Raw genomic sequence first — 13,011 nt, 5'->3', positions numbered from 1 at the left:
ACAGCTCCATCATAACCTCCCTACTCTTATGTTCTATGCCTCGGCTAATGAAGGCAAGTATCCCAAATAACAACAGAAAATGCTGGAAATACTCAGCAGGCCAGGCAGCATCCGTGGAGAGAGAAACAGAGTTAACGTTTCAGGTCTGGGACCCTTCATCAGAACTGGAAAAAGCTGGAGATGTAACAGATATTAAGCAGGTGCAGAGACAGCGGGGCGGGGGGGTGGGTTAGGAGGGGAGGAAGAAATAGAAAGAACATCCTGTACTTTTGTAAGAGGCAGGAAAGATAAAATGTTGCAGTATGATTTTTGCCATTCCCATTTGCATGAAAAATGGGGGCAGGGATAATTATCTGAAATTGTTGAACTCAATGTTGAGTCCGGCAGACTGCAAAGTGCCCAATCGAAAGATGAGGTGCTGTTCCTCGAGCTTACGTTGAGCTTCATTGGAACAATGCAATAGCCCGAGGACAGAGAGATCAGAGTGGGAGTGAAGCGGTGAATTAAAGTGACAGGTGACCGGAAGCTCAGGGTCACCCGTACGGACTGAACGGAGGTGTTCCGCAAAGCGGTCGCCCAATCTGCGTTTGGTCTCCCCAATGTAGAGGAGACTGCATCGTGAGCAGCTGAATACAGTTCAGCGAATACTGTCTCTGTCCTCGGCCTATTACTTTGTTCCAATGAAGCTCAACGTAAGCTCGCGGAACAGCACCTCATCTTTTGATTGGGCACTTTGCAGCCTGCCGGACTCAACATTGAGTTCAACAATTTCAGATAATTATCCCTGCCCCCATTTTTCATGCAGTATGATTTTTGCCATTCCCATTTGCAACATTTTATCTTTCCTGCCTCTTACAAAAGTACAGGATGTTCTTTCTATTTCTTCCCCCCCCCCCGCCCCGCTGTCTCTGCACCTGCTTAATGTCTGCTACATCTCCAGCTTTTTCCAGTTCTGATGAAGGGTCCCAGACCTGAAACGTTAACTCTGTTTCTCTCTCCACGGATGCTGCCTGGCCTGCTGAGTAGTTCCAGCATTTTCTGTTGTTATTTCAGATTTCCAGCATCCGCAGTATTTTGCAATTATACAAGTATCCCATATGCCTTTTTAACCACCTTATCTATCTGTCCTGCTGCCTTCAGGGATCTATGTACATGCACACCAAGGTCCCTCTGATCCTCTGTCCTTCCTAGGATCCTACCATTCATTGTGTATTCCCTTGCCTTGTTAGTCCTCCCAAAATGCATCACCTCACACTTTTCAGGGTTAAATCCCATTTGCCACTGTTCTGCCCATCTGACCAACCCGTCTATATCGTCCTGTAGCCTAACGCTTCCCTCCTCGCTATTTACCACTCCACCAATTTTTGTGTCATCTGCAAACTTACTGATCATCCCTCCTACATTCATATCTAAATCATTAATGTACACTACAAACAGCAAAGGACCCAGCACCGATCCCTGTAGTACACTACTGGACACAGGCTTCCAATCACAAAAACAAACTTTGACCATCACCCTCTGCCTCCTGCCACTAAGCCAATTTTGGATCCAATGTGCCAAATTGCCCTGGATCCCATGGGCTCTTACCTTCTTGACCAGTCTCCCATGTGGGACTTTGTCAAAAGCCTTACTGAAGTCCATGTAGACTACATCCACACACCTAGTCACCCCCTTGAAAAATTCAATCAAATTGGTTAGACATGATCTCCCCCTGACAAAGTAATGCTGACTATCCTCGATTAATCCTTGCCTCTCCAAGTGGAGACTAATTCTGTCTTTCAGAATGTTTTCCAATAATTTCCCTACCACCGATGTTAGGCTCACTGGCCTGTAATTCCCTGGTTTATCCCTACTACCCTTCTTGAATAATGGTACTACGTTAGCTGTCCTCCAGTCCTCTGGCACCTCCCCTGTGGCCAGAGAGGTTCTGAAAATTTGTGTCAGATCCCCTGCAATCTCCTCCCTTGCCTCACACAGCAGCCTGGGATACATCTCGTCCAGGCCTGGGGATTTATCCACTTTTAAGCCCACTAAAACTGCTAGTACCTCCTCCCTCTCAATACTAATTTGTTCAAGTATATCACAATTCTCCTGCCTGATTTCTATGCCTACATCATCCTTCTCCATAGTGAACACAGATGCAAAATATTCATTTAAACCTCACCCACATCTTCCGGCTCTACACACAGATTGCCACTTTGGTCCCTAATGGGCCCTACTCTTTCTCTGGTTATCCTCTTGCCCTTAATATTCTTATAAAACACCTTGGGATTTTCCTTTATTTTGCCCGCCAGTGTTTTTTCATGCCCCCTCTTCGCTCTCCTAATTTCTTTTTTTAAGTACCCCCCTACACTTTCTATACTCCTCTAGGGCTTCCACTGTTTTTAGTCCTTTGTATCTGCCAAAAGCCTCCCTTTTTTTCCTAATCTATACTTGTATATCCCTTGACACCCAGGGTTCCCTGGGCTTGTTGGTCCCACCCTTGACCTTTACAGGAACATGTTGGCGTTGTACTCTCTCTATTTCCTTTCTGAAAGAGTCCCACTGCTCTGATGTGGATTTTCCTACAAGTAGCTTATCCCAATCCACTTTGGCCAGATCCTGCCTTATCATATTAAAATCGGCCTTCCCCCAATTTAAAACCTTTATTTCCAGTCCATCTTTGTCCTTTTCCATGACTACCTTAAATCTCACCGAATTATGGTCACCGTCACCAAAATGCTCTCCTACTGACACTTCTACCACTTGCCCGGCTACATTCCCTAGAATTAGGTCCAGTACCGCCCCCTCTCTTGTAGGACTTTCTACATGCTGGCTCACAAAGCTCTCCTGGATGCACTTTAAGAATCCCGCACCCTCTAAGCCTTTCACACTCTGACTATCCCAGTTAATATTGGGGAAGTTGAAATCCCCTATTATTACCCTATTATTTCTACACTTCTGGAGATTTGCCTACATATCTGTTCCTCTATCTCCCCCTGACTGTTTGGGGGCCTATAGTACACTCCCAGCAAAGTGCTTGCCCTCTTTTTGTTTTTAAGTTCTACCCATATGGCCTCATTAGAGGAACCTGCTAAGATATCATCCCTCCTTACAGCAGTAATTGACTCCTTGATTAATATTGCGACACCCCCCTCCTCTTATACACCCCCCTCTGTCTCGCCTGAAGATTCTATACCCCGGAATATTGAGCTGCCAGTCCTGCCCCTCCTTCAACCATGTATCTGTGATAGCAACAATATCATACTCCCATGTGTTCATCAACACCTTCAATTCATCTGCCTTACTCGCAAGACTTCTTGCATTAAAATAAATGCTATCCAGCCTTACCATACTCCCTTGTGCCATTACATATTTGCTCTGCCTTCCAGGCCAAGTTGTTTTTCCCCCCCTCTATATTTGGCTGTGCATCACCCTCTACTGTAGCTCCACTCCATATCCCATCCCCCTGCCAAGTTAGCTTAAACACCCCCCCCCCCCCCGCCCCCAACAGTACTAGCAAACCTCCCCGCAAGGATGCTGGTCCCGTTCCAGTTCAGGTGCAACCCATCGACTTGTACAGGTCCCACCTGCCCCAAAAGCAGACCCAGTGATCCAGGAAACTAAAGTCCTCCCTCCTGCACCAACTGTTTAGGTCATCTGCTCTAGCCTCCTATTCCTATACTCACTAGCACGTGGCACCGGCAGTAATCCAGAGATTGCAACCTTTGAGGTCCTGCTTTTTAATCTGCTACCTAGCTCCCTAAATTCTTGTTGCAGGACCTCATCCCTCGAGTAAACCTGGCAAGTTGAAAGTGGCACCTTTCACATCAACGAGTGAGATTAGGTCAAATCATGACGTCAGTGTGTTTGAGTGATGGCCTCGTGATTTCCCCAGTGGAAACTTTTGTTTACTGCAATAGTATGTGGAGAAGGCTGAAAGAAACAAACTTAAAAAAAAGGATTATGTATCAATCTCTCAACCCAGGTGTGTTTTGTTTCATTCTACCAATCTCTGAAACAAAACAAATAACGGAGAGAGGTATGCATCCTTCACTGCAGCATATACTGCTTAGAATACAAGATTAGGCCACAGGTATGTGAAAAGATGCAGCTCTGGTTTGCTCAATGTACAAATGTATTCTGGCGTGAGCAGTGTTCCACTTTTTAAAAAAAAGTCATACATCAATATATTACAAATTACACAGATAAGCATTAGAAAAATAACATACCCACTGGATTTCATTTTGTCATAAAATAAGTAATAAGAGAACAAAAAGAGAACCACCATCAACAGCTTAAGGCATCGGCGTCTCTTCATGCTTCCCAGCCCTGAAAGACAAAGGGGGAAAAAAATCTCTTATTTCTCAACAGATCAGCATGTACAAAACATTTAATCACTTGTAAAATTACAATTGAAGTTCATCTGCTTCTTCCATACTTCAGTCTGTCTTTTTTTATATAAAAAGAATTGGCACCTCTCTCTCGCCTTTATATGTAACAGCCGATTTTTAACCTTAAAATTAATGGATGGAAAATTGTGGGCAGCACACCCACAATTTCTTGATCTGTGCAATCGCCGGGCAAGCCTCCCCACTGGCAGTCTAAATTCAGAAAATCAGCTCTATTATTTATATCCACAACACAGTGTCTCCATGTCTCCTAGAAACCATTTGCCACACGTCATCATACTACTTGAAAGAAACAACTGCCATTAGCTAGCGGTCTGGCAACCTTGTCTAAATTCACTGCAGAAATACTTTGTTCAACAGGTCACATCATTGTTTTAATTCTCAGATGGCTGAGAGACATGTGACCCCTTACAACACGCACCCCTCGGTAAGTTTTTAAAGCAGGACATGTTTATTGAATGGAAATAAGGAGACTATTGGAGTGCAAAATACAAATGTATTCACAGTATTCTCAGAATCTTCCTCCCCCCAACCAAGATATGGTATCCTTCTCCTCATTCGATTTTGATACTGAACCTGCCATTCTAGTTTTCACTAGGTTAAGCCTCAGCAAGAGGCTTTTGCGAGGGAAGAGAACTGTAGATTAAGATTAGGTTACCATAATTTCTGGCAAGAAAGCCAAATGCATTTCTAGGAGTTAAATGTAGCCCAATTAAGGTATTTATAATTATGATGAATCAAGGGAATGTTTACTCGCAGCATTTTCTATTGGCATGCTATTTTTTTCCATTTAAAATCATGATTATTTATATTCAAATATACTGTAGTGCTGAGCTAAATACATGATGAATAGCCTAGTTTCTTGGAAACTTGATTCCAGAATGGTGGACCAGGAAATGTTGGGAAGAGATCAAGAATGTTTTTTATTTAAAGAACTACCATAACAAAGTACTGTAACAAATATTGTCCTTACAAGATATATGCAAATCACTAGAAATGTTGTGACTTTAATTATGGTATCTCGCTCCTTTCAACATCGTAGCAAAAAAAAACATTTTGCAAGCCTCTCTCATTTCACAGATTCGAAGCAATTAACATAAAAATGCATTGAAGCCCAACGATTATGCCACTGGGATAAAAGCTTTACTTCCTCCCAAGCAAAACAAAGAGAGTGACCCTTTAAAGGAAACTGGTTAGATCAAATTTTCCTTTTCATGTGACAATGCAAGCAAATGATTTTGATCTAAACCAAGAACAAGCAGCATTTCACTGCTGTGAAGTAATATTAGTTCTGAAAACAGCCTTACTCTTGGTTAAAAATGATCTTTATCCCTTAAACAATAAGGTTTCTCAGGAGGAAATTATTCTTCAAGAAACATAACACTTAGGCTGTGCATTGTAGTTTAAAGGATGTTTGAAGAGGGGCAAATGGTAAATAACAAAAGATAAAGAGAGTAAAACAAAAACAGAAAATGCTGGAAATACTCAGCAGGTTAGACAGTATCTGTAAAGAGAGAAACAGAGCTAATGTTTCAGGTCAAAGACCTTTCCTCAGAACTGGCAAGAGATGCAACAGGTTTTTAAGCAAGTACAGAGGCAGGGAAAGGGGGGGGGGGGGAGGGGGGGGGGGAGGAAAGAACAAAAGGGAAGGTCTGTGATGGGGTGGAAAGCAGGCAGTGATTAAATGACAAAAGGGATGATGATGCATGGCAAAAGGGGATGGTAATGGGACAAGTAAAAGGAACAAAAGCTGGGTCTAGAGGAGCTGTAAATGGCAACAGTAGAACCACTACTAGAATCTGCTGTCCAAAAAATGCCAGATCTGACAAAAGGCCTTCAACCTGAAATGTTAACTTTGTTTCTCTCTCTACAGATGCTACTTGACCTACTGAGTATTTCCAGCATGTTCTGTTTTTATTTCAGATTTCCAGCATCCGCAGTATTTTGCTAAAGAAAATAAAATCTGACGTTATCACTGTTCCTGCTAACTACTTCTGAAGCGACAAAATAATAACGCCAAGTATTTATAAAAGAATCCTTAAGGGGTCTGTGATACAGCATAGAAGGCAGCCATTCAGCCCACCGTGCCTGTGCCTAGCTCTTTTGTAGAGCTATCCAATTAGTCCCACTGCCCTGCTCTTTCCCCACAGCCCTGTAATTTTTTCCGTGAGTATTTATCCAATTCTCTTTTGAATGTTAGTATAGAATCTGCTTCCACCACCCTTTCAGGCAGTGCATTCCAGATCACAACAACTCGCTGCGTAAAAGCATTCCTCCTCATGTCGCTTCTGGTTCTTTTGCCAATCATCTTAAATCTGTGTCCTCTGGTTGCCAACCTCTGTCACTGGAAACAGTTTCTCCTTCTTTACTATTTCAAAACCCTTCATGATACGGGACACCTCTATCAAATCGCCTCTTAACATGAGAACATAAGAAATAGGAGCAGGAGTAGGCCAATTGGCCCCTCGAGCCTGCTCCGCCATTCAATAAGATCATGGCTGATCTGATCCTAACCGCCAATCCACTATGACAGGACTATCTCCTGAATCTAACAGCATTGGACACACGAAAACAGGAGCAGGATCAGGCTACACGGCCCCTGGGCCCGCTCCGCTACCCACAGGGCCATGACCTATCCGAACCTAGACTCATGTCCAAATTCCTGCCCGCTCCCCGTAACCCTTAATTCCCTTTTCTACTAGGAAACTGTCTATTTCTGTTTTAAATTTATTTAATGATGTAGCTTCGACAGCTTTTTGGGGCAGCATATTCCATGGACCTACCACCCTCTGAGTGAAGTAGTTCCTCCTCATCTCAGTTTTGAAAGAGCAGCCCCTTATTCTAAGACTATGCCCCCTAGTTCTAGTTTCACCCATCATCTGGAACATCCTCCCTGCATCCACCCGATCCAACCCCTTCATAATCTTATATGTTTCAATAAGATCGCCTCTCATTCTTCTGAACTCCAATGAGTAGAGTCCCAATCTACTCAACCTCTCCTCATATGTCCATCCCCTCATCCCCGGGATTAATCGAGTGAACCTTCTTTGTACTGACTCGAGAGCAAGTATGTCCTTTCTTAAGTATGGACACCAAAACTGTACGCAGTATTCCAGGTGCGGTCTCACCAATACCTTGTACAACTGAAGCAATACCTCCGTATTTTTATATTCTATCCCCCTAGCAATGAAAGCCAACATTCCGTTGGCCTTCTTAATCACTTGCTGCACCTGCATACTAACCTTTTGAGTTTCGTGCACCAGGACCCCCAGATCCCTTTGTACTTCAGTACTTTCCAGTTTCTTGCCATTAAGATAATAACTTGCTCTACGATTTTTCCTGCCAAAGTGCATAACCTCACACTTTCCAGTATTGTATTCCATCTGCCAAATCTCTGCCCACTTACTTAGCCTGTCTATGTCCCCTTGCAGGTTTTTTATGTCCTCCTCACTCACTACTTTCCCTCCCATCTTTGTATCATCTGCAAACTTTGATATGTTACACTCGGTCCCCTCCTCCAAATCGTTAATATAGATTGTAAAGAGTTGGGGACCCAGCACTGACCCCTGCGGAACACCACTAGTTACTGATTGCCAGTCTGAATATGAACCATTTATCCCAACTCTCTGCCTTCTGTTAGATAGCCAATCCTCTATCCATGCCAGAATATTACCCCCAATCCCGTGATTTTTTATCTTAAGCAATAATCTTTTGTGTGGCACCTTGTCAAATGCCTTTTGGAAGTCTAAATACACTACGTCCACTGGTTCACCTTTATCCACCCTATATGTTACTTCCTCAAAGAACTCCAGCAAATTTGTCAAACATGACTTCCCCTTCATAAAACCATGCTGACTTTGTCTTATTAAATTATGATTATCCAAATGTCCTGTTACTGTCTCCTTAATAATGGACTCCAAAATTTTACCTACCACAGATGTTAGGCTAACCGGTCTATAGTTTCCAGCCTTCTGTCTACTGCCCTTTTTAAATAAGGGTGTTACATTAGCAGTTTTCCAGTCTGCCGGGACCTTTGCTGAGTCCAGGGAGTTTTGGAAGATTATTACCAATGCATCCACAATCCCTACAGCCACTTCCCTCAAAACCCTGGGATGTAAGCCATCAGGTCCAGGTGATTTATCCGCCTTGAGTCCCATTATTTTACCAAGTACTACTTCCTTAGTGATTTTGATCGTATTTAGCTCCTCCCCCCCATAGCCCCCTGCTTGTCAAGTGTTGGGATATTCTTGGTGTCCTCCACTGTAAAGACTGATACAAAATATTCATTCAGTGTTTTTGCCATCTCCATATTTCCCACCATTAATTTCCCGGTCTCATCCTCTAAGGGACCAACATTTACTTTAGCCACCCTTTTTCTTTTTATATAACTATAAAAACTCTTACTATCTGTCTTTATATTTTTTGCTAATTTACTTTCATAATGTATCTTCCCTTTCTTAATCAATCTTTGTGTTATTTTTTGCTGTCTTTTAAAGTTTTCCCAATCCTCTATCCTCCCACTAGATTTGGCTACCTTATATGCCCTTGTTTTTAGTCGAATACTATCCTTAATTTCTTTACTTAGCCACGGATGGCTGTCTTTTCTTTTACACCCTTTTTTTCCTCAGTGGAATATACTTTTTTTGGAATTTGTAAAATAACTCCTTAAATGTACACCACTGATCATGTATCGTCTTATCCTTTAACCTATTTTCCCAATCCACTTTACTCAATTCCGCTCTCATACCTTCATAGTCTCCTTTATTCAAGCTTAGCACGCTTGTTTGAGATACAGCCTCCTCACCCTCTAACTGAATATGGAATTCAACCATGTTATGGTCAATCATTCCAAGGGGATCCTTTACTAGGACATTTTTAATTAATCCTGTCTCGTTACACAGGACCAGATCTAAGGTTGCTTGCCCCCTGGTTGGTTCAGTTACATACTGCTCAAGAAACCCATCCCTAATACACTCAATGAACTCATCCTCAAGGCAGCCCTGCCCAATTTGATTCGTCCAATTTATATGATAGTTAAAATCCCCCATAATTATAGATGTTCCATTACAAGCCTCAACTATTTCCTGATTGATACTCCGTCCAACCGAGTTGCGACTGTTCGGAGGCCTATATACTACACCCACTAGTGTTTTTTTCCCCTTATTATTCCTTATCTCCACCCAAACTGTTTCATTATCCTGATCCTTTGACCCAATATCATTTCTCTGTATTACAGTGATTCCTTCCTTTATTAAAATAGCCAGCCCACCTCCCCTTCCTTCCTGCCTGTCCTTCCTGGTATGTTTAATTCCCAGGCATTGTCACCCTGCAGCCATGTTTCTGTAATGGCCACAAGATCATACCCATATGTAGCTATTTGTGCCTTTAACTCGTCTATTTTGTTACGAATGCTACGTGCATTCAGATAGAGAACTTTCAAATATGTTTTGTGACACTTAGTTCCTGCTATTGCCCTTTTTATTACTTTACCTTTTACTCCACACCTTCTACCCCTTCCTGACACGCTCTGGTTTTTAATTTCCCCACTGCTACCTAGGTCTATGACCTTCTCTGTTGTCATTTGTATTATTTGCTCTCTGGTTGCAGGAGGTGGCAGAGTTTCGGTGATCACCTCCTTGGTGAAGCGAAGCCTCCTAATACACTGCTCTTTGCTTAATTGAAGGTAGAAGAGATGTTGGAAGACCCTAGGTGGGCAAGACCTCTGTCAAGAGCCCTGATGGGCCTTCTCCTCCCTCTGCGCACATGTTGCGGTCTTTCTTGCTGCCTCCGCCGTAGATACTGGAGGGCAAGGTCGACTGCCAGTACAGCCCCCATGATGGTGAGGAAGTGTTATGAGCAGAAGCCTTTAACAAATAGAGGGTGATTTCTGCACTTGAATCAACACTCCGTCACCAAAAAAAACTTGAAATAACTAAAGAAAGCTTTTTTTTTTTTAGTTGCAGGAAGTAGAAAACTGCCACTGAAACTGCATTACACACTCACTGACATCACGATCTCTTTCATTTTAATCTCCCTGGCGCTAGTGTTTACTGGCAGCTGAAAAATGGCCCACGCGGATGGATCTGCCACCAGCTGACGGAAGAGCGCCGGCCACCGTCCTTGCCATCTTATGGCAGTAGTGGCCGGTGCCAACGCTTCCAATTTCTCCCCCATAGTCTTCGAAAATAATTGGATTGCTGTCAACATCTTAAAATGGCAAAGTCAATGGTCACCCTATTATTTCCTTCTACAAAAAGGTAGAGTACTTTTAACAAAAAGTATTCCCCATAACTGTCCCTCCTGTATAAGCAGAGCATTCTTCATCCAGCCTGAAGCCAGAGCCTATTCTATAGTGAAGTGAATTATGATGGCTAAAAAAGTGTTATTTATTCGATTGAATTTCTCTGCAAGGGAGAAGTGGATTTTTCCAATCTGTGGCCTGAAGTAAATTAGCCAAAAGCTCCCCGAGCAAGATCCATTCTTGTATGAAGAGCAATAGCTCCACAGCATAATCCACTTTCTTTTCCATGACAAGTCTGGTACAGAGTCAAACTCAACTCACTCATTTTATTATTCAGTGTTAAATCAACAAAAACCATCTAAGCGCCATCACCATTGGAAACATCCAGATTAAATCATTCCCACAGTTAATTAACTAACAACCCAAGCAACCATATTTGTGTTGGGGAAAAGAACATCTGCCACCTAGTCTAGACCCAATATATTACTCATAATAATAACATATAAACACAAATGTAAATTTTTGTAAGTGTGCACATTACAGGAGCTAAATTCAGACCACAGCTATTTCAGAGTTCAGACATTCAGATCCTCTGAATCTGAACTTCAAATTTTAACAGAAAACCAGCAAGTAGGAAAAAGGCTTACCCAGCTTACCAGCTTTTTATATCTATGATAATGAACATGGATATATCAGTCACTTGCACCCGCCTTCAAACCCAGTCCTTGGTGAAATTCTACTCACTGGTTCCATGCCCATTTTGCTCCATGCACCATTTTTACACGCATATTTTGGCAGGCAGGCAAAGGTTGCACTGTAAATGAAAAGTCAGGGTCTAATGATGTCACAGACCAGGGTGAGATTTTAACCTGGTGCCAGCCTCGCCAGGAAAGCTTGGCACCACACAGGAGCAGGCCCAGAAGACGACCAAGAATTTTTACGGTTTCCTTGTGGACCAGGAGTGCTTTTCCAGGTCCCACAAGAAAACCGAGGGCTTCCTTCCCCCCCTCCCCCGACTGCCTGCCGACAACCCTCCCCCAACTAATACACTTACCTGACTGCCGGAGACTGTTTGCTTGGGTACCCGGCAGCGGCTTGCCGCTCCCAACCCTTCTACAGGAAGAGAAAGTCTAATTTCCTTGAATCCGTTCCGACAAGAGGAACTGTAGCTCCACTGCATAATCCATCTCTGTGGTAAACCACTGTTGTTAGTACTGTTGTTCACTCTTGCATATTGGGCCAGAAATTCGCGGCCAAAGGTGTGAGTGCGCTCGGGGTACTCACGCATCTGGCCGTTGGAAATGCCGGCGTTCAGCATGAACAGCGCATGCGGGGAACGCCGGCATTTCCAGACCTCGAGCGCATGCGACTGCACAGGCAGCGCTTGCGCAGTGAACTTCGTAGATTTCATTCATGAAATCCGTGAGGGTAAGTCCTCAGAAGTTACACTTGAAAAAAGCAAGTGTAAAGTGGTTCATTGGCTGCGGAGGAAGAAACATTTTATCGTGGAGCTTCTGAAATGCAATATTTTTGTTTGGGAAAGGGAGGGAAGTTATTTTAAGAAATTTTAAGTAAGTTTTAAAGTTTAAATTTTTTTATTTTTAAAAAAGGGTTTTCAGAACGGTAGGTAGAAGGAGCAATTGTGGCTGTGTGAATGGAATGTGAGAATGAGTTATGTATGTATGTCCACATATATTCCTTGACGTATATGTATGTATGTTTTATATTCCTTTACTAATGTGTATGAATGTATGTTTTTAATTATGATTTTCCAATAAGTTACTTTCTCTGAAAGTCATAATTAAATAATACATTCATACACATAAGTAAAGGAATATATACATAACACGCAAAAGGAATATATACAGACATACATACTTTCAGAAGCTCCACGATAAGAAATATCTTCCTCCGCAGCCTCTGGAGCAACTGTACCCATGCTTTTTTCATGTGTAAGTTGTAAGGACTTGACCTCACTGAAAGCATTAATGAAAGCGGCGAATTATACTGCGCACGCGCTGCCTGTGCAGTCGCACGCGTTCTGCCTCTGAACCCCTTCGTTCAGAGGACAGGAAATGCCGGTTTTCCCCAAAAGCACTGTGCATGCTGAAAACCGGCATTTCATCCAGCCAGATGCGTAAGTACCCCGACCGTACTCGCGCAGTTGGAAGGGAATTACTGGGCCAACATTTTACATGTCAATAAAATGAAAAATTTAACAATTGCACGACTTGCCCCCTCGCATCTGCGACTGACGGTCCAAGGAGGTGCATTGCGCAAGAGGTCATCATCGTACGTATCCTCACACTGTTCCGTTTGGGGAACTGTATGAAGTGGTGGAAGGATTTATGGCCGTGATTAACGCTCATTCCGTGACCG

The 13,011-nt window shown here is 43.0% G+C and overlaps 1 protein-coding gene across 1 annotated transcript in view; it reads right to left on the bottom strand.

The window, feature by feature from the left end:
• LOC147107721 (type 2 lactosamine alpha-2,3-sialyltransferase-like) overlaps positions 1-13,011 on the bottom strand; it is a 126,213-nt gene that overhangs the window by 39,567 nt on the left and 73,635 nt on the right. The window contains exon 5 of the mRNA XM_086006987.1: positions 4,212-4,311. Within this exon, the coding sequence (XP_085863113.1) occupies positions 4,212-4,311 (100 nt within the window). The remainder of the gene's footprint in view (positions 1-4,211; positions 4,312-13,011) is intronic.

This window comes from Somniosus microcephalus, chromosome 14 (genome assembly GCF_052327205.1).
Source record: "Somniosus microcephalus isolate GS21.2 chromosome 14, FLI_Smic_1.0, whole genome shotgun sequence".
Lineage (NCBI taxonomy): Eukaryota > Metazoa > Chordata > Chondrichthyes > Squaliformes > Somniosidae > Somniosus > Somniosus microcephalus.
This window is presented reverse-complemented; position numbering and strand designations above follow the sequence as displayed.